At 45.9% G+C, this 26,323-nt stretch overlaps 1 protein-coding gene across 6 annotated transcripts in view; it reads right to left on the bottom strand.

The window, feature by feature from the left end:
- The window catches only part of CTNND2 (catenin delta 2), a 3,465,616-nt gene that overhangs the window by 1,022,817 nt on the left and 2,416,476 nt on the right, over positions 1 to 26,323 (bottom strand). For all 6 annotated transcript variants that reach the window (XM_073587627.1, XM_073587626.1, XM_073587628.1 and 3 more), the window contains one exon: positions 13,761 to 13,911. In XM_073587627.1, coding sequence (XP_073443728.1) covers positions 13,761 to 13,911 — 151 coding nt within the window. The remainder of the gene's footprint in view (positions 1 to 13,760; positions 13,912 to 26,323) is intronic.

The following is a 26,323-nucleotide window of genomic DNA, read 5'->3' as shown; positions in this document are numbered from 1 at the left end:
ACTGTATGGAGTTATATACTGTCCGTTTTTGGAGGTATTGGAGAATTTAAAATGGATATCAGTCATGAGATGTAAGAAGTGAAGTATTTTTCATTGTACTATACTGCTATTTCTCTGCCGTATCGGAGCATCATGAGTTGTGGTACGTGTTAAAGGGACGCTCTTTGGCCCTGGGGCCACGAAAACCTGGAGCCAGCCCTACCCCCCCACAACTGTAGCCAAATAACCCCCATTTTTCAGTGCGTAACTAGTATTATGAAGTAAATTAAGGTTGACAAGCTTAAGTAATAAGAATTGATGCTTTTGGCATTCAAATGGGCACTCCTCTCACTGCCGACTTTAATTCCCCATTGACTTACATTGGGTTTCGTGTTTCGGTCGGACCCCCGACTTTTCCCTATAGTCGGCCGATTTTGCTCGACCTGACTTTTGGAAAAGTCGGGTTTCATGAAACGAAACTCGACCCTAAAAAACCAAAAGTCGCTCAACTCTACATTTGAGTATTGCATAGAGCAATGTATATTCTCGATAATGACTGGTAAGTTAACGATACACATGAGTATACTCTGTTGTTCGGAAACTTTCCCTCCAAATGTCCACCAGTCCCACCTCTTTAATTAACCTTCCAAAAGGGGATATTATTCCTTCCCCCTGGAAATTTGTCCAAACCTGAAGCACTGACATTACTAAAGTCTCTTATAATCACCATTGGCAGGTCTGGCCATTCTCTACTTTTTCTAGAATTTTTCTAACTGGTACATTTTAGTACGGAGGGGGAATGTAAAGGATAACAATTATGCATTCAGAATGTACTATTTTGCACCTGACTCCAACAAATCTGCCCTCTGAGTCCTTGAAGGAATCTATTTCCGCAAACGGAATGTTTTTATGTACAATTAAGCTGACCCCCCTAGAATTACTAGTGTGAAATGAATGCAAGCCGTACCCCATCAAAGATCTGTGTATCAGGTTAACCGTATCCCTTGTTAAATGAGTTTCTTCAGCCCTATAATTGCTGGTTGAAATTTTTTCATATAATCATGTACATGAGACAAAATCAACCATAGTCCCCATTTTTGTTATTATTCAAATGTTTGATTGTGGCATCCGTTCTATTATCTCTCCCAACTCTTACAAACCCCCTTGTTCCTGCACCTAGACATACCAAACACCCCCTCTCTCCTCCCCCCAACTGAAAAACACCCAAATTTTACCTTTGTACCATGTAACTCTACCCTAAACAACGAGGGTTGGGGAACAAGTAGATCCATAGCCATTAAGTGAACCCTCTTGCAACAAAGCATACTTATTGACATTAAATCACCCGTCTTTTTCCTGTCGTGTCTCACTGGAGATCTCACCGCACTTCAAACAATAAACAACAGAAGTGAGGCAAAATATCAATGTACATATTACAGATAAACTTTTTCCGGTCTCGTTGTTATTCTCCAGCAATAATCATATGAAATATAACCTGCCACTGACTATTTAAACCAGGCTGGCTCAGATCAGGACTCCTTCATGTCTTGTTAGCCCTTGCATTCTCTTGTTGGATTTGTTGTTCATGGCTGTCCAGCCACCTAAGTGCATCCTTCTGTGAATTAAAGAATGTGGCAGCGCCCAGTGCTACCACCCTAAGCTTGGCTGGGTATATCATTGAGTACTGCAGGCCCAGTGTCCTCTTTCTTCTTTTATGTCCAAAAACAGAGATCTTCTCCTCTGGACTTCTGCAGAAATTCCGGGAAGAAACTCTGTCCCCCCAGCTTTATGTCCTGTTTCTCTCTCGCTTTTCTCAGGATAATGTCCCGGTCTTTATAGTGTAATATTTTTATCAGTATGGACCTAGGTTGTCTGCCCACGAGTCTCGGTCTTGTGGGGACTCTATGAGCTCTTTCAATAGCAAATAATGGAGTGAGGGTGTCCCTTCCAAAAGTCTCCAGCAACCATTTTTCAAAGAAGCTGTTTGGCTCATTCCCCTCTGTTTTCTCCGGGACCCCTATCAGTCTGATGTTATTTAGTCGCAGCCGATTCTCCAAATCATTCACTTTTTCATCAGTGCATTAATCGCCTGTGTATGATTCTGCACTTCTCCCCATACTGTGGCAAATGCTTCTTCCAGCACAATCACTCTCCCCTCTACAGCTTTTGTGTGTTCTGCCCCTTTCTGCACATTATGGCGTATGATATAAATTGACTCCTGCTTTTGGCCCAACAATTTATTAATACCAAGACTGCTTGTATTCACAGCATTAAGGACATCTTGCAGAGAAGGGGAGGTTATTGAAGAAGCCTCTGCAGCATTATCTCCTGCCTCCTCAAAGTTCCCCTCCCCTGAATCTGTGCCTCTCTCTTCCTCCAAATGCAATGCTCTATATCTGGATCCTCCTCCAGCTGCTGCCTCCAATTCTAGTACTGACCATTTTGCGGTCATGCTAGTGGAAGTAGACCTCCTAGCATACTTTTGGAGTTTTGCAGCTGCCTCCCCGGACAGGTCTCTCTGCCTCCTCTCTGTGTGGGGGCCATCTTGGATTCCATCCTGTACTTCTTCCCCTCTGCCTTGTCTTTTTGATCTTGTCATTGCACTTCCAGCCCCTGATTTCACACCTCAGGACTCTAGGAAGTTTGTGGCAGAAGGGAATATGGTTTCTGCCCCTCGTCCACAGCTCTAATGGCTTTTACAGGATGTATACGGAAGGAGCTCAAAGCAAACATGACTTACTGCATTCACCTCTTGGCCACACACACCCAGATACAAAATCTTTAATATCATTATGCATGGACGGCCACCAAAAAAGTCTAGCAATGGCTTTTCTTGTGGCGGTAATCCAAGGATGACCACTTAAAACAGAATCATGAAATTCCTGTAACATCGGCAATCTTAGGGTACACAGGCACAAATAATTTGGACTCCGGGGAAGAGGAAGGAGCCAATGACTGGTCTTTACGAATCTCCTGTTCCAATTTCGAGGTTACCATAAACACCACAATTCTCTCAGGGATAATGGAGGATGGGGGTTCTGGAAGAGAAATGGAATCTAGACTACGAAATAAAGCATCAGCTTTCACATTCTTCGACCCAGGCCTGAATGTAATAAGAAAAGTAAATCGAGAGAAAAACAAGAACCATCTGGCCTGTCTAGGAGCTAACCTTTTAGCTGATTCAATGTAAGCTAAATTCTTGTGATCCGTGATGACCGTAACTGGATGAACCACCCCTCCAAAAAATGCCTCCATTCCTCAAAGACCAATTTGACAGCAAGTAACTCCCTATTACCCCCATCATAATTTCTCTCTGCCATTGAACATTTTTTAGAAAGAAAAGCACATGGACGCAGCCTAGTCAGAGTTTTGGGCTCCTGCGATAAGAGTGTCCCCACCCCGATCTCCGAAGCATCCACCTCTACAATGAATGGTTCTTGAAGATCAGGCTAAATGAGAATGGGTGTGTCACGTCTGCCATGTGTCACGTCTGCCATGTCTGTCTCAAGAACTCCTGGAGCGATGTGCATGCGCATGTTTTGTCTGCTGTCCTGCATGTTCCCTAGAGCAGTGTGCAGACTCACCTCATCTCTGAGCTGCAGGATGCCTGCGTTTCTGCTCTGCCTTCTGTGATCTTCTCGTCATGTCTGGAGTCCTTGATCATGTGACGTTTCTTAAGATCCTGCACTGTCTGGTTCTGCAATCATCTCGTCATGTCTAGAATCCCGGATCATGTGTTCTTCCTAGGATCCTGCACTGGTTGGTTCGGTGATCATCTCGTCATGTCTGAAACCCTGATCATGTGACGTTTCCTAAGATCCTGCACTGTCTGGTTCTGCTATCATCTCGTCATGTCTAGAATCCCGGAAGTGCTCCCCTGGTCCTGACCTGAGGAGGAGGTGCTATGCACTATATCAGGCCGCCTCTTCCTATGCTCAGGGCCTGATTATTGTGTTGCTTCCCTGCAAGGCTCTGGGTCTGTGGGGTTGCTCCCTCTATTCTGTGCCCTTGCACTTTGCTCTGTAGTGCGTCTCTGCACACGCTCCGTGCTCGTATTCCGCCTCTTGTCTTGTGCCATGTCTTGTGTTGTCTCTCGTGCCATGTTTGTCTTTGCCTTGCTTTGCCTTGTAGTCCTTCTGCTGTTCTTTGTCTTAGTCTGTTTTGCTATGTCTCGCCTTAGCTATGCTTTGACTTGTAGTCCTTCCTTTGTTCTCTGCCTTGCCTGTTTTGCCATGTCTTGCTTTTGCTATGCTTTGACTTGTAGTCCTCCCTGTGTTCTCTGCCTTGCTATTCCTTGCTTTGTGTTCCTCCCTATGGTCTCAGTCTTTGCTTGCTCTGCCTCGCTCTCTCCTATGGTGCTCTGTAGTGCTCCCTGGCACACGCACCATTTCTCCTCTCCTTAGTGCTCGTTTCTTTGTCTAGTCCCAAGGTCTTCCCTTGGCCCGGCTCTGGGCTTCTGCCTACGCTCCGCTGCTAGACTCTGTCCTCGCTCTGACCTTGCTCTGTTTCTGCTTGTGTTCCTTGCCTTGTTCCCTGCCTTGTCCTTGCATTGAACCCCGGCGTGGGTTCCCCTTGGCCGTCTCCTGTGCCGTGGTAAGTGCCACGTGTTTGTGTACAGCCGTGTGCACTGGCCAGTGTGGCGTGCCCCCTGCGTGGCTCCTAGCACGCAGCCCTTCCTTGTGCCCTGGCGTGGCTCCTAGCACGCACCCTGCCTTGAACCCTGGCGTTGCTCCTAGCACGCACCCTGCCTTGAACCCTGGCGTGGCTCCTAGCACGCACCCTGCCCTGAACCTGGCGTGGCTCCTAGCACGAAGGTTCCTTTGCCCCCTCCTGTGCCTAAGTCGTGCCTCGTGCTGGCGTTACAGCCGTGTGCATTGGCCAGTGAGGTGTGCGTCCCTGCGTAGCTCCTAGCACGCAGCCCTGCTCTGAACCCTGGCGTGTCTCTACACGCACCCTGCCTTGTGCCTTGGCGTGTCTCTACACGCACTCTGTCTTGTACCTTGTGCCTTGGCGTGTCTCTACACGCACTCTGTCTTATCCTATGCTTTGGTGTGGCTCTACACACGCACCCTGTCTCGTTTGTGAACCTTGGCGTGTCCCCTATACACGCACCTCGCTTTGAACCCTGGCGTGTCCCCTACACACGCACCTAGTCTTGAACCCTGGCGTGTCCCCTACACACGCACCTAGCCTTGAACCCTGGCATGTCCCCTACACACGCACCTAGCCTTGGACCTTGGCGTGTTCCCTAAACACGCACCCTGCTTGGATATCTGTCGTGCCTCCTTGCCTGAACCCTGGTTTGCCTGCCGGATGCCCGGAACCTGCCGACCGTTGCCAGAGGTCCGGAACCAGATGACTGCGGCCTGATGTCCGGAGCTGACGTCCGCAGCCTGATCCCTGGACCCTGTCGGTTTGCCAGCAGTCCGGAGTCCGATGCCATCATGCCGTTACCTGTGCCTAGGCGTGCCATCTGGCACGTACCATGTTATGGACCTTGGCGTGCCCACGCGCGCACCTTGCACATTTTGCTTGTTTTCTCTGTATGTGATCTTTGTTATTCTAATGAAGATACCTTGCACCAATGTCTAGTCTCGTCTTGCTTCCTGCTCGTCCTTGTCGTCAGACATTCGTCTAGTGTCCCCTGAGCCGGCCGTCTGGTCCCAGCAGTCGTGGTGGCTCACCCCCTTGGTCTTGCCCCTGACACTCCCTGTATAGGGGGTGGAATCTCACAAGGTCAGCTCGCCCTCGGTGGGTGGGTGCCACGACCCAGAGGGTCCACTCAAAAAATGGGCTCAGCAGGAGCTGAGTCCGTCACAGTTAATCAGGCCTTGGACTCCGCTGGTACCTCTGCTACCAGTCTGATGACCCGTCTGTTATAGAATCTGATCTGCTCTGTCTCCTGGACTCTCCTGAATATGGCGGTACCCCGGCCACTCTTCTGATGTAAATCAGACCCGGCCCTTGACCTCTGGACTCATTTGGAAATGATGGCAGCCAGAGTAAGAAGACTTGCTTGTCTACCTGCAGTCCTCCCCACTGGATTCCCTTGTCTCATCCACGGCTCCTGTGTCTTGACCGGCGCAGGTGTCCGTTTCAGATGTCGGATCAACATTGTTGGAGTGGTTTGTACTAAACTCTGGTTTCTGCCGAAGAAAATTTTTTTTTTCTTTACAGCCCCGGTGAGAGGGGGCTTAAAGAGGGGGGTACTGTCACGTCTGCCATGTGTCACGTCTGCCATGTCTGTCTCAAGAACTCCTGGAGCGATGTGCATGCGCATGTTTTGTCTGCTGTCCTGCATGTTCCCTAGAGCAGTGTGCAGACTCACCTCATCTCTGAGCTGCAGGATGCCTGCGTTTCTGCTCTGCCTTCTGTGATCTTCTCGTCATGTCTGGAGTCCTTGATCATGTGACGTTTCTTAAGATCCTGCACTGTCTGGTTCTGCAATCATCTCGTCATGTCTAGAATCCCGGATCATGTGTTCTTCCTAGGATCCTGCACTGGTTGGTTCGGTGATCATCTCGTCATGTCTGAAACCCTGATCATGTGACGTTTCCTAAGATCCTGCACTGTCTGGTTCTGCTATCATCTCGTCATGTCTAGAATCCCGGAAGTGCTCCCCTGGTCCTGACCTGAGGAGGAGGTGCTATGCACTATATCAGGCCGCCTCTTCCTATGCTCAGGGCCTGATTATTGTGTTGCTTCCCTGCAAGGCTCTGGGTCTGTGGGGTTGCTCCCTCTATTCTGTGCCCTTGCACTTTGCTCTGTAGTGCGTCTCTGCACACGCTCCGTGCTCGTATTCCGCCTCTTGTCTTGTGCCATGTCTTGTGTTGTCTCTCGTGCCATGTTTGTCTTTGCCTTGTAGTCCTTCTGCTGTTCTTTGTCTTAGTCTGTTTTGCTATGTCTCGCCTTAGCTATGCTTTGACTTGTAGTCCTCCCTGTGTTCTCTGCCTTGCTATTCCTTGCTTTGTGTTCCTCCCTATGGTCTCAGTCTTTGCTTGCTCTGCCTCGCTCTCTCCTATGGTGCTCTGTAGTGCTCCCTGGCACACGCACCATTTCTCCTCTCCTTAGTGCTCGTTTCTTTGTCTAGTCCCAAGGTCTTCCCTTGGCCCGGCTCTGGGCTTCTGCCTACGCTCCGCTGCTAGACTCTGTCCTCGCTCTGACCTGGCTCTGTTTCTGCTTGTGTTCCTTGCCTTGTTCCCTGCCTTGTCCTTGCATTGAACCCCGGCGTGGGTTCCCCTTGGCCGTCTCCTGTGCCGTGGTAAGTGCCACGTGTTTGTGTACAGCCGTGTGCACTGGCCAGTGTGGCGTGCCCCCTGCGTGGCTCCTAGCACGCAGCCCTTCCTTGTGCCCTGGCGTTGCTCCTAGCACGCACCCTGCCTTGAACCCTGGCGTTGCTCCTAGCACGCACCCTGCCTTGAACCCTGGCGTGGCTCCTAGCACGCACCCTGCCCTGAACCTGGCGTGGCTCCTAGCACGAAGGTTCCTTTGCCCCCTCCTGTGCCTTAGTCGTGCCTCGTGCTGGCGTTACAGCCGTGTGCATTGGCCAGTGAGGTGTGCGTCCCTGCGTAGCTCCTAGCACGCAGCCCTGCTCTGAACCCTGGCGTGTCTCTACACGCACCCTGCCTTGTGCCTTGGCGTGTCTCTACACGCACTCTGTCTTGTACCTTGTGCCTTGGCGTGTCTCTACACGCACTCTGTCTTATCCTATGCTTTGGCGTGGCTCTACACACGCACCCTGTCTCGTTTGTGAACCTTGGCGTGTCCTCTATACACGCACCTCGCTTTGAACCCTGGCGTGTCCCCTACACACGCACCTTGCCTTGCACCTTGTCTTGAACCCTGGCGTGTCCCCTACACACGCACCTAGCCTTGAACCCTGGCGTGTCCCCTACACACGCACCTAGCCTTGGACCTTGGCGTGTTCCCTAAACACGCACCCTGCTTGGATATCTGTCGTGCCTCCTTGCCTGAACCCTGGTTTGCCTGCCGGATGCCCGGAACCTGCCGACCGTTGCCAGAGGTCCGGAACCAGATGACTGCGGCCTGATGTCCGGAGCTGACGTCCGCAGCCTGATCCCTGGACCCTGTCGGTTTGCCAGCAGTCCGGAGTCCGATGCCATCATGCCATTACCTGTGCCTAGGCGTGCCATCTGGCACGTACCATGTTATGGACCTTGGCGTGCCCACGCGCGCACCTTGCACGTTTTGCTTGTTTTCTCTGTATGTGATCTTTGTTATTCTAATGAAGATACCTTGCACCAACGTCTAGTCTCGTCTTGCTTCCTGCTCGTCCTTGTCGTCAGACACTCGTCTAGTGTCCCCTGAGCCGGCCGTCTGGTCCCAGCAGTCGTGGTGGCTCACCCCCTTGGTCTTGCCCCTGACACTCCCTGTATAGGGGGTGGAATCTCACAAGGTCAGCTCGCCCTCGGTGGGTGGGTGCCACGACCCAGAGGGTCCACTCAAAAAATGGGCTCAGCAGGAGCTGAGTCCGTCACAGGGTGCTGACATAAAACACTTTTTTAATCTTTCGAAAGCCCGGTGACCAAACCTTGAGATTCACCCCCTTACTTTTAAGATCAGTAAGTGGTTTAGAAAACTGTGAAAACCCCTTGATACATTTTCTGTAATAGTTGTCGAAAACCAGAAAACACGGCAAAGTCTTAAGATCATGAGATTGAATCCAATCAATTATAGCCTGCACCTTCCCAGGGTCCATCTTAAACCCTTCTGCTTACAAGATAAACCTACGAAAGATTTCTGGCACAGAAAAAACACATTTCTCTAGTTTAGCAGAGAGCTCTCCCTTTGCCTCTGTAACACAGCACAGACATGTACCTGGTAAGTGTTCAAGTCTGGCGAGAAAATTATAATGTCGAGGTAAATCAAAACAAATCTTCCAAAGCAATCAGAGAAAATATCATTCATAAAATTTTGAAACACAGCAGGTGCATTAGATAATCCAAAAGCATGACAAGGTTTTCAAAAATACCCTCTGACATTAAAATTGCCATTTTCCACTCATCACCCTTCAAATTGTAAGCCCCTCTAAGATCAAGTTAAGAAAACACCCTGGCCCCCAGAAGCTGATTGTATAGGCCGGGATTGAGTGGAAGTGGGTAAGTATTTTTAACTGTGATCTTGTTTAGTTCTCAGAAATCAAGGCAAGGACAGAGACCCACATCTTTCTTTTTAACAAAGAAAAATCCAGCAGCTATAGGGGAGAGGGAAGGATAGATATGACCCTTCTGTAAACTTTTGTTAAGATATTCTTTCATGGCAGCTTGTTTAGGCCCCTGCAAATTGTAAAGGCTAGCTTTTGGCAACTTGGAGCTAAGAATAAGATCAATAGCACAATCATAGGGACGGTGGGGAGGTAGTATCTCTGTCTCTTTTTCCGAGAACACATCTCCAATGTCCTTCAGGTACCCCGGAAGACCCTCCAGACTAGCGGAGCATATTTGTATATTTTTTAGACATTTTTTGTAACACTGGGGGCTCGATTTCACAATCTCCCTCTGACACCAATCAATAACTGTATTGTGAATCTGCAGCCATGGAAACCCCAGTACCAATCCAGCAGTTAAATTATCCAACACAAAACAAGAGTTGAAATCAGAGTGGAGAACTCCCACTTGGAGACTGAAATCCACCGTTGCTCTCTCGACCACATTGTGAGCTAACGGTGTCTTGTCAAGGGTGATGACTTGAATGGGTCTTTTCAATCTAACTGTTCCTAAGCCTAACTTCAGAAACAGTCCCAAATCAATAAAGTTAACAGCAGACCCGTAGTCAATGTATGCTGATGTTGATAACACCTGGTTCTCGAAGGAAATCAATGAATTTTTCAGTACTTTATCAGAGGAAAAAAGGTGCCTGGGAATCTGGGTGACCTCCTCGGCCGTCATCCAGACTCAGACGTTCTCCCAATGATCTTACAGCGTGTCGACGAGTTGGGCAATTCTTAAGAAAATGTCCAGAGAGACCACAGTCCAAGATCTTGACTCCGTCTTCTCTCCACAATCTGAAGATTGGCAACTCTAACCTTGAGTAAATGGACCTGCTCCGGAGGAGTAGTACATATGGCCTGCTGTTCATCATGTCTCTTACGGATTCTGCGTTCAATTCATGTGGGCTGAGTCATGGCCTCCATCAGAAAACAATGGGCATCATGGAGGACCAGAGCATCCTTGAGTGTCTCGGAAAGGCCTCTTTGGAACTGGCACCTGAGAGCAGCATCATTCCATAGAACTTCTGTGGACCACTGCTGGAACTCAGCACAGTAGTCCTCAGCTGTGCGACCCCTCTGTGCCAGGTTCGTGATCTTAGCCTCAGCAACATGGATTCTGCCGGGTTCATCATATATCAGACCTAAACTGTCAAAAAGGCATCAAGGGAAAATCGTTCTGGGGCTTGTAGGGATAAAGAAAATGCCTATGTCTGAGGACCTCCTCGCAGTAGGGACATGATTTTTCTCGCCATGGATCAGAGACAGATCAAGAGTTAAAGGGTTTATTTACAGGGGATAGATTCTCCATGCAGGGAGAAGCAGTGGGGGATAAAAATGACAGAGTAAAACGGTAAACAGTAGAAAAGCTAGGGAAAGCTTTTCCCTAAGCCATAAGGCAGAGTTGAAACGGTTAAACTGGAATAATTGTAACTTATCAGTCCAGGGAAAGCTTGATTGCAGGGTCTCACCATTGCCGGTGCCAACGTGGGAGAAAGAGACCCTGCAGTCAAGCTTTCCTGGACTGATAAGTTACAAGAATTCCAGTTTAACCGTTTCAACTCTGCATTACTGCTTAATAGCTTTCCCTAGCTTTTCCAGCCTGCACACCTTCCAGTCCACCACCCCTTCTCTTCCCTCAATGTCCCTTACATGGTGGAGTCGGTCCAGGTCAGAAAGTCTTCCCCACGGCAACCCTGCTGCCCGGCTATGTGGTTCTGGACATGGAGCAGGAGAGTTAACCCCCTTGTGGCTTTTCTTCCTCTTCACCCTGCTACATCATGGCCAAGCCATGAGTCAGAGAGGTCAAGGAGTCCAAGGTCAGAAGCCAGGAGGGTATGTCATAAACAGAAGGAAGAGACAAAAGCGCAGTCAGGTAACGTTCAGAGGTCAGAATACCGGGAGGTTAACAGATCAGAGCTGAAGGGGTTAAACAGGTGGATGGGCAGAAAGAAGTCCAAAGTCAGGCAACAGATCAAGCAAACAGAACACAAGACCTGTGCAAAGAGCACAAACCTCACAAGATGAATGTACATCTGGCAGTGGTCTGGGAGAAGCTGCTCAGTTAAGTAGGCATGGCATTTACTCAGGATAGTGAACACCTGAGACAGCTGACGCCTCCCTGTCACATATTGGCTAGTTGAGCTGTTAATCAAAACACCGACAGCTTCAGCACACCCCTGATGGCCGAGCTGTCAGTAACTAAATCCCAGACACGCTGAGGGGTGGAATCGTGACACTATGTATGTATGTATGTAATAGGCAACAGCAACAGCAGACAGTAATGGAATAGACCCTCTTGATGTGTGCAATGAAGTAAGCCACATACAATGCCTGCCTGCTACTGATATCTATATAAAGTGCGCCAAATATGTGGGGCGTGAACCCGAACTCCTGCCGAACAATCCTGGAAATACTCGGCGCTCGCCCAGCACCACGAGTACAGCGATGCTCGGGCGAGTAACCATTACCGACTATGCTCGCTCATCACTAATGAGGACGTGTTGCAGAAGTGGAGTTTTTCCAAAAGTGGGTGGTGGGACTGTGAAAGGTTTGAGGGGTGAAGGTGGAGCTACTGTGGAGCCTGAGCAGAGTCTCAAGGGGCCTTAAAATTTTGCCAGTATGAGGCCCTGAAATTCCTGGTGGCAGCCCTGCCAGAGAATGAAAGAAGGAGCACACTCCTCAAAATCTTCTAAATGACGCAATCACTATTGATTGCAGCTTTTAAGGCCCCGTCACAGATAGCGATCTCGCTAGCGAGATCGTTGCTGAGTCATAATTTTTGTGACACAACAGCGATCTCACCAGCGAGATCGCAGTGTGTCACAGCGATAAGCGACCGGCCCCCCTGCCGGTATCGCTGATCTCTGCAGGAAAGGCCCGGACTTTTTTTTGGTCACTGGTCTCCCGCTGGCCACCACGCATCGCTGCGTGTGACAGGCTGGAGACCAGCGATCTGCTGGTAACTAATGTACACATCGGGTATCCAAGGGACGTGCGTCCCTTAGATATCCGATGTGTACGTTAATTACCAGCGCGCTGATGCAGGGAGCTGGTAACTAACGTACACATCGGGTATCTAGGGACGCACGTCCCTTGGATACCCAATGTGTACGTTAGCTACCAGCTTCCTGCATCAGCGCGCTGGTTACTAACGTGCACAGCAACGCCGGGCGCTGGGCGTCGCGGTGCTGATTGCTGGTGAAATTGTCTGTTTGACAGCTCACCAGCGATCACATAGCGATTCACCAGTGATCCTGGCACATTGATATCATCGTCAGGATCGCTGGTGAGTCACTATGTGTGACTCCAGCCTTAGAATATAAGACAGAGATAACATCATCGGGACCTGAGACAATCAGATCAAGGTGATGTAGATGGGCAGAGTTAGCGTTCTGCACTGGAATCTCATTGCTTGCAGAACTCTGGGGGTCTCGAGTTCTGCAAGACTGCCAACTGTAGAGAAATGTCAAGGATGCACAAAGTCCAGCAATCGCCGAAGTTTATTTACCATCAGCGGTCAGAAAAGGGTTAATGCTGTTATTACTATGTATGTTTACATTTGTTCCTAGTAATGATATATTGGACATCATATACTTATTCGTTTGCTATTCAAACCATGTAAAGAACATATAGCCAGCTCACCATAAAGGAGTTCCTCGTCGGTGTTCACCTTATATTCTGCACGGATCCAGGCAGGGAGTGTGCCCCAACAAATAGAAATATGAGAGAATTGAGATCCAGCAAACAAGTGAAAGTTCACCAGAATTATAAAATCTTCTATTTTATTTATCCATTAATTCATATAAAAAATGTATGAGGAACTCCAAACAATTGGTAACATTCCAGCAAAGGGACTACATGTTTCAGCACTATGTGCCTTCTTCACGGTCCTTTTTCAAAGGACCGTGAAGAAGGCACATAGTGCTGAAACATGTAGTCCCTTTGCTGGAATGTTACCAATTGTTTGGAGTTCCTCATACATTTTTTATATGAATTAATGGATAAATAAAGAAGAAGATTTTATAATTCTGGTGAACTTTCACTTGTTTGCTGGATCTCAATTCTCTCATATTTCTACTTATTCGTTTGCTATACAGTATCAATAATACATGTAATCCTTTATAACTCATTAATAAAATGTATTTGTTTAAAAAAAAAAATGTATAACCTTTTCCAGCCTGATGTACATCAAGATCTCTTTTTCTGAGCTCATCAGAAATCTCCTTTGCTTTTAACATGACATATGTTCACAAATGAGTTCTGAAGATCAGACTTTGTTCTGTCAGTTCTTTAAATAAAGCAAGTCACCCACTCACACTGGATTGTCATCCCATGGCTTGAAAATACCATAATCAAATTTCATCTTCCAATTATGTGCTAACTCTAATGGTTTACATACTTATGTCTTTATAGATAGATAGAATGTGAAGTGCTATGAAAGACAGTAAACTAACAGGTATTTTGGCACAGTATCCATGCCATTAGTCAGTTCATTTACAATGTATAGAAAGGATGGAAATAGTAATCAACTGTATTGTGACAGAATACTTACCTATAAGTTCTTTATTTCTCACATCCAAGGCCATATTCCTTAAAGCAGTTGCAACTGCACATACCACTCTATCATTATCAATTCGGAGGAGCTCAACCAAAATTGGCAAACCTTTTTCTTTGCGGACCGCAGCTCGAATATAAATAGACCACTGCAAAAAGTAAAAGAGAATATATGTTCTAGTAAAATATTTAACAGCAATCACAAGCAGAAAATGCAACAAGATTAGAATTGTTAACTTCACAGTGTGTAGAATTCAAAGACATGCTTAAGGCTATGTGTCCACGTAGCGATTTAATCTGGACAATGAAAACCGGATTCCTTCCCAGAAATCGCACGTTTTTTTCCGCGCGATTGCACCGTGATTTTACCGCGATTATGTTCGCGATTTTGCCGCGATTTTCACGTGCGATATTCAAGCACTTTCCAAGACATTTGAAGCATCGCTTGGAAAGTGATTGACAGGTTGGTCACACTCGTCAAACATAGTGTTTGACAAGTGTGACCAGCTTTTTACTATTGAGGCCGCCTATGCGGCATCAATAGTAAAAGATAGAATGTTAAAAATGATAAAAAAATAAAAAATCGGGGTATATTTACCTTCCGACGTCCCGCGGTCTCAGCGACGCTCCCGTTCCCAGCGATGCCTTGCAAGACCTGTGAAGATGTTGGTCTCGCATTACTATAGTGATCTCACGAGTCCACTAGAGTAACGCGAGACTACGTCATCACAGGACCTTGCCGCAAGGCATTACTGGGAACGCTGAAGCCGGGAAGGCAGCGCGGGACGTCGAAAGGTAAATATACCCCGATTTTTTATTTTTTATTCTTTTTTTTACAGGGGTATGGTACCCAGGTCCTGGAGGACAGTCTCCTCTCCTCCACACTGTGGGTACCAACCGCACATGAGACGCTTAACTTCGCGCATGGTGGGCATAGCCACATGCGGGAAGTAAGCGATTCTCATGCATTCCTATGGGTGCGGAATTGCGGCAATTCTTTGCGATTCCGCATAAAAGAATGAGCATGCTGCGATTTTTTCGGCGATGCGATTCCGCCGCGGAAAAAAGCGCAGCATTAGCACAGCATGTGCGGAATGCCATAGGAATGCATGGGGTGAGTTCTGTACACGATTTTTAAACGTTTTCGCAGAGTTTTCGCGCCGAAAATCGTGGCAAAAACGCTTAAAAATCGCATCGTGGGCACACAGCCTAAAGTTGATATGTCAAGAAACCACTGGAGCAATAGGTGGAAGAGGGCATGACTTTGTGAAGGGTGGATCTTTATCTTCTGCAGTTTTCTGTGTATAGTGGTGTAGATTTTAAGGCTACTTTCACACATCAGGTTTTCGGCGTCAGGCGCGATCCGGCGTCGTGCCGGAATGCCGGATCCGGCAAATGTTTTGTAAAACCTGAAGTGCCGGATCCGGTTTTCTGCCGGATCCGTCTTGTTCTTGACAGACAAAACCGGATCCGTCTCATCCGGTTCATCCGTTTTTCTATCCGTTTTTCTATCCGTTTTTCGAAGGATTACGCCGGATCCGGTTTTTAAAATTGACCCTTGTGGCCTTCCGAACAGGATTGGCTACTGGAAAACTAGATATAGCATGTTCCTACAGCCCTTCTTTGACAGGTTGTAGAGAAGAAAGTGCAGGTTGGAGAGAAGAGCAAGTTACTGGCGAAGATGGATGTTGTCATTGGAAATATTACCACTAGAAGTTCTGTGACGGTTTCAGGGACAATTTTCCACTATACTTTATGTCACCTCAAGGCAGAGTACACTGGGATGACAGAGTGTGAAAGATTTGTGCCCTAAACTTGTGTACCTTCTGGACCAACAGTATATACCTTTGCCAACCAAAGTTGGCTATCTTGTCATGGTCTTACTATTTTTACCTTTAGGCCACAGGTGTGTACCTGGTTGTGTTTTATGCAAAGTATTTCACCTTTTAACAAAAGTTGTGTACATTGGTAGGAAATCACCAACAATAAACACAACTTTTTAGGTGAAATACTTTGCTTCAAACACAACCAGGAACACAACTGTGGCAAAAAGCTAAAATTTACCCACAGTTATATACCTGGTTTTGAATACCTTTTTACCTTTGAAATACCCTGTATTTAACCTTTTTTTAAAACATAGTTCGCCGCAGAAAGAAATGACAGACAACCATTGTGAAACGATAATTTAACTTTTATTTAAATTTTTTTTTTTTTTATGTTTTTAAAGTGCAAAAAACTTTTTTAATAAAGGTTTTAAACCCAATGGGCATTTTTATTACAAAAAAAAACATTACAAATCTGTGTACTGTGGGGTGGAAATACTGCTGGAGGGGCTGCGGGACACTTCGACACTGGGTGTGTGGAGAGAGGACTGGGATCGTGGTGGGGAAGGAACAGTTAGAGGTGAAGGTGTGGAAAAAGCTACAGAATGGGTGGACATGTGGGAGGCAGAAGAGGTGGTGGGCGGTGGAGTGGAGGGTTGGGCAGGGACTGTAGGAGCAGATGATGTTGATGGAAAGTTGTATGGGGAAGGAGTTTGGTACGGGGAAGGAGTTTGGTATGGGGAAGGAGTTTGGTATGGGGCAGGTTGCTGGAAGTGGGGAGATGTCTGGTACTGGTGAGGTTGCTGGTATGTAATAGGAGGGGGAGGATGGAAAGTGGCTGGAGGGGGTGCAGATGTAATAGGAGGGGGAGGATGGAAAGTGGCTGGAGGGGGTGCAGATGTAATAGGAGGGGGAGGATGGAAAGTGGCTGGAGGGGGTGCAGGTGGAGGAACTACAGTGGTGGGAGGTGGAGGTTGGGAGGTAACCTGCTGTAGAGCACCGTGGCACAAATGCATTACATGCATCTGCTGGGTAGGAGATAGTGTTGCCATGCGCTCCACAACAGACCTGAAAAAGGTGTGGTTTGGCGAAGATCTTGCTTCTGAATGCATGGTTTGCAGAAGTGTCTTCACCTCCAGAATGCTGGAGTTGATCTGCTGAAAGCCTGCGGAGATTTGCTCTGACAAGACTTTGAGACAGTTCTGGAAAGATGCATTCAGATGCAAGAACTCTTGCGCATAACTCTTTTCCTGACCCCTCTGCCGCTGCCGCCCAGTACCCGCAGGTGTACTAGAGGTGGCAGGGGCAGAAGGGTGGGGTAAAGGGAAAGCGATCTCCTCACCAGCAGCTTCATGTAATGTAGGCGGCCACGATGCTCCTGTGCTGGTGGATGGGACAGATGGGTCGAATGTGTGGGAAGGCTGGGAAGGTGCAGATGTACCGGGGCGGTCGAAGTGTCCCTCGGTGCCGGTCTCCTCAGGGATCGCCTCAGAAGGGTCCAATCGTGCAGGCTCCCGAGTGCTGCTCACCGTGCTGTGGAATAAAGAGAAAAAAAAACAATTAAAATACTGACATGGTATGGCCCTGGCTGAAAAAAAAAAGTTACATCTAACATTTTTTTCACATGTGGTGTGTAATATTTACCTTCTGGTGAGCATTGTTTCCCGGAGGAACGACAGGGCTTGTGCGTACTTGTACTTGCTCCTGCGTCCTCCAGATCCACTCGGGGCCCGCATCTCTTTATTGAACTCCTTCTTGAAACGATCCCTCACAGACCGCCACCGATTCACAATTCTGTTCCCTGAAACGAGAAAGGAGTGGTTAGTATACAACATCAGTGTTTCACAAACTCCAGTCCTCATGGTCCCCAGGGGTCATGTTTTCAGGATTTCCATAGTAAATAGAAATCCTGAACACATGATCCGTGGGGACCACGAGGACTGGAGTTCGGGAAACACTGTTTTACATCAAGCAACCGGTACTGTATATACTTACGCTCTTTAATCTGGGCCCGAGCTTCGAGGTCCTCCCAGCGGCCCACAAGGAGAGAACAGATTTCCTCCCAGAGTCGTCGGGTAACGATAAGGTCAGCGTGGCGGCGGTCAGCCATATTCCAGAGCGGCTCCCTTTCTCTGACGAGATCGATGAGGTGGTCCACATCGAGTCCTCCATCCTCACCGTCAGAGTCAGGAGCACGCTGTGAAGGCTGTTAAAGAAAAAGACAAAAATAACATAATTATCCTCCACAAAAGAAATGAAATAAAAAGTGCAAAAAAACAAAGCAAAAATATTTATACTTACACGCTGGTGACCGCCGCGTTGCTGTCGCCGACGACCCTGGGAGGCACTGCGAGGACCTCTTGGCCGAGCACCAGATTGGGAAGACTAGAGAAGAAAACAAAAAATGTTATGTCTTTGGATGTAGGCATTTGTTTGCTGTGTGTGGTCTGCAGAACATTGTTTTCTATGTGTTGTGTGTAGTGTGATGTTGTGTTTCTGCGTTTGATGCAAAAAATTTACCAATTGTGAGCCCACTCCAGGTGTCTGTCCACCCCTTCCTTCTTCTTCTGGGAGCTCCTCTTCATCTTGTGATTCCTGTTTTGAAATAAAAGGCAATGAATAGACATATATTACAGAGATGATGGATTTTGGAAATAAAAACTTACCGTCAAACGCTGACGATGCGAGGGAGGGCTCCCAGAAGAAGATGTGCTGTCCTGTTGATGGCCAGACTCCATGGCTGTGGGTATTGCTGCTGCCAGTGATGCCATTTCTGCTGCTGCTGCTGCATCTCTTTGGCGGCTGTTGAATAAAGAGAAACAAAGGGCCAATGAATATCTTGATATTCCATGGCCCTAGTTTGGAGGAATGGGGGATTTGATAATTACCGTCTCTCATCTGCTGCTGGCCTCCCCTCCTCAGCATGTTCTATTTGCTGCTCTATTTGGGGTGGTGGTGGTGCTGATGGTGCTGCAGTGGTCTCCTGCCTTCTCCTGCTTCGCTTGGTTGCTTTCTTGGGTGGCATGTTGGGTGTGGCTGTGGGTCCCACTGTCTTGCTTTTATATATGTCTTGTGGGCAGAGCTACTGAGCATGCTCAGACCAAAAAACCGGATCCGGCCGCCGGATCCGGCTTTTGCCGGATCCGGCGCATTGCGGCGCTCATAGGCTTTCATTGTGTGAAAAAGCCGGACGCGCCGGATCCGGCGGGTACGGCTTTTTCGCCGGAGACAAAAAACGTTACAGTAGACGTTTTTTCCAGACGCCGGATCGCGACACATTGCGACACATTGCCGGATCCTGCGAAAACCGGATGAAACGCATGGCCATCCGGCGCGATACGGCGCAAATGCAAGTCAATGGGGGGGAAACCGGATCCGGCATTGCATTTCGCCTGATCCGGTTTCTGTCAAAAGCGCCGGATCGCGCCTGACGGCGAAAACCTGATGTGTGAAAGAGGCCTAAGCAAGACTGATGTTGCTTTAAGACTGAAGAATGTGTTTGTGCCTGATGTGTCACTGTGAGGAGGTTGGGGCTTATTCAGGTGAGGTAACTCTGTCTCTTTTTGTGAGGATGGTGAAGACTGGTCTCTCTGTGAGAGGGTGGGGGTTTATATAGAGGTAAATTGTCTTTCTACCTCTTTCTTTCACCAGATGAAATGGAGAAGACATCACTCGCCCTCCGGCCCTGTTATAATCACGGTCTTAAAACATTTTAATTATTACTTGTATAATGATGAATGCTTTATTGTATTTTTTGAATTTGCTATTATACATCTTTTACCAGATCCAATTTTATCATGATTATAAAGAGTTAATATTGGCATTAACCTTCTAAACCCAAGGGAAGGACAATCCTTCAGTTATGATTCCCTAGAGGTTTCCTCCAGAGGGGGTTTTTCATCTCCTGAGCGCTGTAGGATGACTCTTTGTGAGTCACAGGTTTGCCAAGTTTACTTCCCTTAATGTTTTTGCCAGGACTTTTAGTTTATAAGTCTACAAAAATGATTTATAAAAAAAGTGTTAAAAAAATGTGACTTGGAATTTATAACCTGTCACAGCTTTGCTGTTTAGGAGACAGGTGGAAGTTGCGGACAAGTTAAGGTGGACTCATTTTAACTCCTTTCAGCCATTGGACGTATTATCCCGTCCATATGCCCTGGACTTAATTCCCAAGGACGGGATAGTACATCATAGCGATCAGACCCGCTAAAAATAGTAAATCAAACCCCCCTTTATCACCCCCTAAGTTAGGGAAAAATAATAAAACTTAAAAAAGTATTTATTTCCATTTTCCCATTAGGGGTAGGGCTAGGGTTAGGGTTAGGGCTAGCGTTAGGGTTAGGGCTAGGTTTACTGCTGAGTTTAGGGTTAGGGGTTTGTTGGAGTTTGGGTTGGAGTTAGAATTGGGGGGGTCTCCACTGTTTAGGCACATAAGGTGCTCTCCAAATGCAAAATGGCGTCTGATCTCAATTCAAGCCAATTCTGCGTTGAAAAAGTCAAATGGTGCTCCTTCCCTTCCAAGCTCTGCCATGCGCGCAAACAGTGTTTTACCCCCACATATGGGGTATCAGCCTACTCAGGACAAATTGGAAAACAACTTTTGGGGCCAAATTTCTCCTGTTACCCTTAGGAAAATAAAAAATTGAGGTAAAAAATATCATTTTTGTGGAAAAAAAATATGATTTTTTTATTTTCACGCCCGGAGGTTATAAACTTCTGTGAAGTGCTGGTGGGTTCAAAGTGCTCATGACACATCTAGATAAGTTCCTTGGGGGGTTCTAGTTTCCAAAATGGTTTTTTTTTAACAGTTTAGGCACATCAGAGGCTCTCCAAACACGACATGACACCCGCAGACCATTCCATCAAAATCTGCATTCCAAAACGTCACTACTTCCCTTCCAAGCCCCGACGTGTGCCCAGTATACAGTATACAGTAGTTTTCTACCACATATGGGGTATCAGTGTACTGAGGACAAATTGGACAACAACTTTTGGGGTCCAATTTCTCCTGTTACCCTTGGGAAAATAAAAAATTGGGGACTAAAAGATCATGTTTGTGGAAAAAATATGATTTTGTTCTTTTCACGCCCGGGCGTTATAAACTTTTGTGAAGCACTGGGGGGTTCAAAGTGCTCACCACACATCTAAATAAGTTCCTTGAGGCATCTAGTTTCCAAAATGATGTCATTTGTTGGGGGTTTCCACTGTTTAGGCACATCAGGGGCTTTCCAAACGCGGCATGGCGTCTGATCCCAATTCCAGCCAAAAAAGTCAAATGGCGCTGCTTCCTTTCCGAGCTCTGCCATGCGCCCAAATATTGGTTTACCCCCACATGTGGGGTATCTGTGTACTCAGGACAAATTGAACAATTACTTTTGGGGTCCTGTTACCCTTGGGAAAATAAAATTTGGGGGTGAAAAGATCATTTTTGTGGAAAAAAATATGATTTTTTAATTTTACGGCTGTACGTTATAAACTTCTGTGAAGCCCTGGGAGGTTCAAAGTTATCACCACACATCTAGATAAGTTCCTTGGGGGGGTCTAGTTTCCAAAATGGTGTCATTTGTAGGGGGTTTCCACTGTTTTGGCTCATCAGGGGGTTTCCAAATGCGACATGGCGTCCAATCTCAATTCCAGCCATAAAAGTCAAATGGCGCTGCTTCCCTTACGAGCTCTGCCATGCGCCCAAATAGTGGTTTACTCCACATATAAGGTATCAGAGTACTCAGGACAAATCGCACAATAACTTTTAGGGTCATGTTACCCTTGGAAAAATAAAAATTGAGGGTGAAAAGATCATTTTTGTGGAAAAAATATGTTTTTTTAATTGTATGGCTGTACGTTATAAACTTCTGTGAAGCCCTTGGGGATTCAAAGTTCTCACCACATATCTAGATAAGTTCCTTGGGGGGTCTAGTTTCCAAAATGGGGTCACTTGTGGGGGGTTTCCACTGTTTAGGCACATCAGGGGCTCTCCAAACGTGACATGGCGTCCGATCTGAATTCCAGCCTATTTTGCATTGAAAAAGTCAAATGGCGCTCCTTCCCTTCTGAGCTCTGCTATGCACCAAAACAGTGGTCCCCCCCACATATCAAGTATCAGCGTACTCAGGACAAATTGCATAATAACTTTTGCAGTCCAATGTCTCCTGCTACCCTTGGTAAAATAAAAAAAATTGGACCTAAATTAATTTTTTTGTGAAATAAAGTTAAAAATGCTCATTTTTTTTAAAGCATTCAAAAAATTTCTGTGAAGCACCTGAAGGGTTAATAAACTTCTTGAAAGTGGTTTTGAGCACCTTGAGGGGTGCAGTTTTTAGAATGATATCACTTTTGGATATTTTCTATCACATAGACCCCTCAAAGTGGCTTCAAATGTGATGTGGTCCGTAAAAATAAAATGGTGCTGCAAAATGAGAAATCGCTGGTCAACTTTTAACCCTTAAAACGTCCTAACAAAAAAAATTTGGTTCCAAAATTGTGCTGATGTAAAGTAAACATATGGGAAATATTATTTATTAAGTTTTTTGTGTGCCATATCTCTGTGATTTAAGGGCATAAAAATTCAAAGTTGGAAAATTGCAAAATTTTCACCAAATTTCCATTTTTTTCACAAATAAACACAAGTTAAGTCAATGAAATTTTACCACTAACACGAAGTACAATATGTCACGAGAGAACAGTGTCAGAATCACCGGGATCCATGGAAACATTCCAGAGTTATTACCTCTTAAAGGGACAGTGGTCAGAATTGTAAAAATTGGCACGGTCATGAACATGCAAACCACCCTTGGGGGTTAAGGGGTTAACTAATAGAGGAGGGAAAATCCTTACGGTGGTGAATAGTGTTGAGTGGTACCATCCGATACTGAGAAATATCGGATCGGATTGGATTGGACCGATACCCAAAAAGTATCGGTTATCGCCGATTCCGATACCGGAAGTCCCATGCAACTCCATGGGACAGAAATATCGGAAGTAAAAAACCCCTTTCTTTCCTTGCACATCCAGTTCGGGAGGGGGGAAGAGTGTGGGCGGTGTGTGGGCGGACACTGTGCGTGTCTGTTTGTGTGGGGTCTGTACGGGCCTCTTGGGGGCCTATGCAGGCCTCTCGGGGGTCTGTGCAGGCCTGCCGGGGCCTGTACGGGCCTCTTGGGGGCCTATGCGGGCCTCTCGGGGGTCTGTGAGGGCCTGCTGGGGCCTGTACGGGCCTCTCGGGGGTCTATGCGGGCCTGCCGGGGGTCTGTGCGGGCCTGCTGGGGCCTGTACGGGCCTCTCGGGGGTCTATGCGGGCCTGCCGGGGCCTTGTGCAGGCCTGCCGGGGCCTGTGCCGGCTGTCGGGGGCCTGAACAGGCCTCTCGGGGTCTATGCGGGCCTGCCGGGGTCCTGTGCGGGCCTGCCGGGGCCTGTACGGGCCTCTCGGGGGTCTATGCAGGCCTGCCAGAAGTCTTTTGTGTGTGCAGGCATCGTCCGATGGGACTACAAGTCCCATCGGGCGATGCCTGCTACAATGACAGTGATTGACACATTAGTCAATGATGGGACAGTAGTAGTCCCATCATCCGGCTAATGTGTTGAATGTAAAAAAAACATACATACATACTACATACATACTACATTCATACAACATACATAGATACATACATACTATATACATACTTCATATATACTACATTCATACAACATACATACATATACTACATACATACTACATATATACTACATTCATACCACATACATACATACTACATACATACTACATTCATACATACTACATATATACTACATTCATACAACATACATAGATACATACTTCATATATACTACATTCATACAACATACATACTACATATATACTACATTCATACAACATACATACATACTACATACATACTACATATATACTACATTCATACAACATACATACAACATGCTACATACATACTACATAAAATTCATTCATACATTCATAAAATACATACATATAGACATACAGTACATATAACATAGAGTACATACTCACCATCACTTGTCACTCTGTTCCCCGAAGCCAATGTCATCTGTGGAAAAATATGAAAATAACAAACAATATACTTCCCTGATCTGCAGAAATCCACGAGTGTTCCACTACGATCTCCCGTGGAGAACAGCAGCATCAGCTGATGCCACAGCTCTCTGCAGGCCCCATGACTACAATGACTGGAGGTAGGTATCCTTCCGCACTGTATTCCTCCGCCACTGTAGAAAAAAAAGTCCCTAGTCTCAGTTTTGGCATTGCTGTGTGAGAAGGTTTCCACGCAGCTTTTGCCATAAAGTGAGACTAGGGACTTTTTTTCTACAGTGGCGGAGGAATAGTATGTATGTAGTATGTATGTTGTATGTATGTTGTATGTATGTAGCATGTTGTATGTATGTTGTATGAATGTAGTATATATGTTGTATGTATGTAGCATGTTGTATGTATGTTGTATGAATGTAGTATATATGAAGTATGTATGTAGTATGTAGTATGTATGTATGTTGTATGAATGTAGTATATATGTTGTATTTATGTAGTATGTGTGTATGTTGTATGAATGTAGTATATATGAAGTAAGTATGTAGTATGTATGTTGTATGAATGTAGTATATATGTTGTATGTATGTAGTATGTATGTATGTTGTATGAATGTAGTATATATGAAGTATGTATGTAGTATGTATGTTGTATGAATGTAGTATATATGTTGTATGTATGTAGTATGTATGTATGTTGTATGTATGTTGTATGAATGTAGTATGTATGTATGTTGTATGTATGTTGTATGAATGTAGTATATATGAAGTATGTATGTAGTATGTATGCATGTTGTATGAATGTAGTATATATGAAGTATGTATGTAGTATGTAGTATGTATGTATGTTGTATGAATGTAGTATATATGTTGTATTTATGTAGTATGTGTGTATGTTGTATGAATGTAGTATATATGAAGTAAGTATGTAGTATGTATGTTGTATGAATGTAGTATATATGTTGTATGTATGTTGTATGAATGTAGTATATATGTTGTATGTATGTAGTATGTATGTATGTTGTATGTATGTTGTATGAATGTAGTATGTATGTAGTATGTATGTATGTTGTATGCATGTTGTATGAATGTAGTATATATGAGGTATGTATGTAGTATGTATGCATGTTGTATGAATGTAGTATATATGCAGTATGTATGTAGTATGTATGTATGTTGTATGAATGTAGTATATATGAAGTATGTATGTATGTTGTATGAATGTAGTATATATGTTGTATGTATGTTGTATGAATGTAGTATATATGTTGTATGTATGTAGTATGTATGTATGTTGTATGAATGTAGTATATATGAAGTATGTATGTATGTTGTATGAATGTAGTATATATGTAGTATGTATGTATGTTGTATCAATGTAGTATATATGAAGTATGTATATAGCATGTATGTTGTATGAATGTTGTATGTAGTATGTATGTATGTTGTATGAATGTAGTATATATGTAGTATGTATATAGTATGTATGTTGTATGAATATAGTATGTTTGTATGTAGTATGTAGTATGTATGTAGTATGTATGTAGTATGTATGTTTTTTTTTATATTCAACACATTAGCCGGATGATGGGACTACTACTGTCCCATCGTTGGCTAATGTGTCAATCACTGTCATTGTAGCAGGCATCGCCCGATGGGACTTGTAGTCCCATCGGACGATGCCTGCACACACACAAGACCCCCAGCAGGCCCGCATAGACCCCCGAGAGGCCCGTACAGGCCCCGGCAGGCCCGCACAGGGCCCCGGCAGGCCCGCATAGACCCCTGAGAGGCCCGTACAGGCCCCCGACAGCCGGCACAGGCCACCGGGGGACCCGTACTGGCCCCGGCAGGCCCGTACAGGCCCCGGAAGGCCCGCATAGACCCCCGAGAGGCCCGTACAGGCCCCAGACAGCCGGCACAGGCCACTAATAATCTTGGTCTCTCTTCCCTGCACCTGCTCCAGTTCAGCTATGTCTTTCTTATACACCGGAGACCAGAACTGTACACAGTATTCTAAGTGTGGTCGCACTAGTGACTTATATAGAGGTAAAATTATGTTCTACTCATGAGTATCTATGCCTCTTTTAATGCATCCTATTATTTTATTTGCCTTTGCAGCAGCTGCCTGACACTGGCCACTAAATGTGAGTTTGTTGTCCACCCATACACCCAGGTCTTTTTCAGTGACAGTTTTGCCCAGTGTTTTACAATTAAGCACATAATTATACATCTTATTCGTTCTACCCAAGTGCATGACCTTACATTTATCCCCATTAAAGCTCATTTGCCATTTATTAGCCCAAGCTTCTAGTTTACATAAATCTTCCTGTAATATAAAATTGTCCTCCTTTGTATTGATTACCCTGCAGAGTTTCGGGTCATCTGCAAATATTGAAATTCTGCTCTCTATGCCCCCTACAAGATCATTAATAAATATGTTAAAAAGAAGTGGGCCCAAAACTGACCCCTGTGGTACCCCACTGCTAACCGTGACCAAGTCCGAGTGTGCTGCATTAATAACCACCCTTTGTTTCCTATCCCTGAGCCAGCTTTTAACCCACTTACACATATTTTCCCCTATCCCCATTGCTCTCATTTTATGTATCAACCTTTTGTGTGGCACCATATCAAAAGCTTTTGAAAAGTTCATGTACACCACGTCCACAGCATTCCCTTGGTC

This window comes from Dendrobates tinctorius, unplaced genomic scaffold (genome assembly GCF_039654945.1).
Source record: "Dendrobates tinctorius isolate UK_male_01 unplaced genomic scaffold, ASM3965494v1 ptg000100l, whole genome shotgun sequence".
Taxonomy (NCBI): Eukaryota; Metazoa; Chordata; class Amphibia; order Anura; family Dendrobatidae; genus Dendrobates; species Dendrobates tinctorius.
The sequence above is the reverse complement of the archived record's forward strand: the minus strand, read 5'-3'. Positions and strand labels throughout refer to the sequence as shown.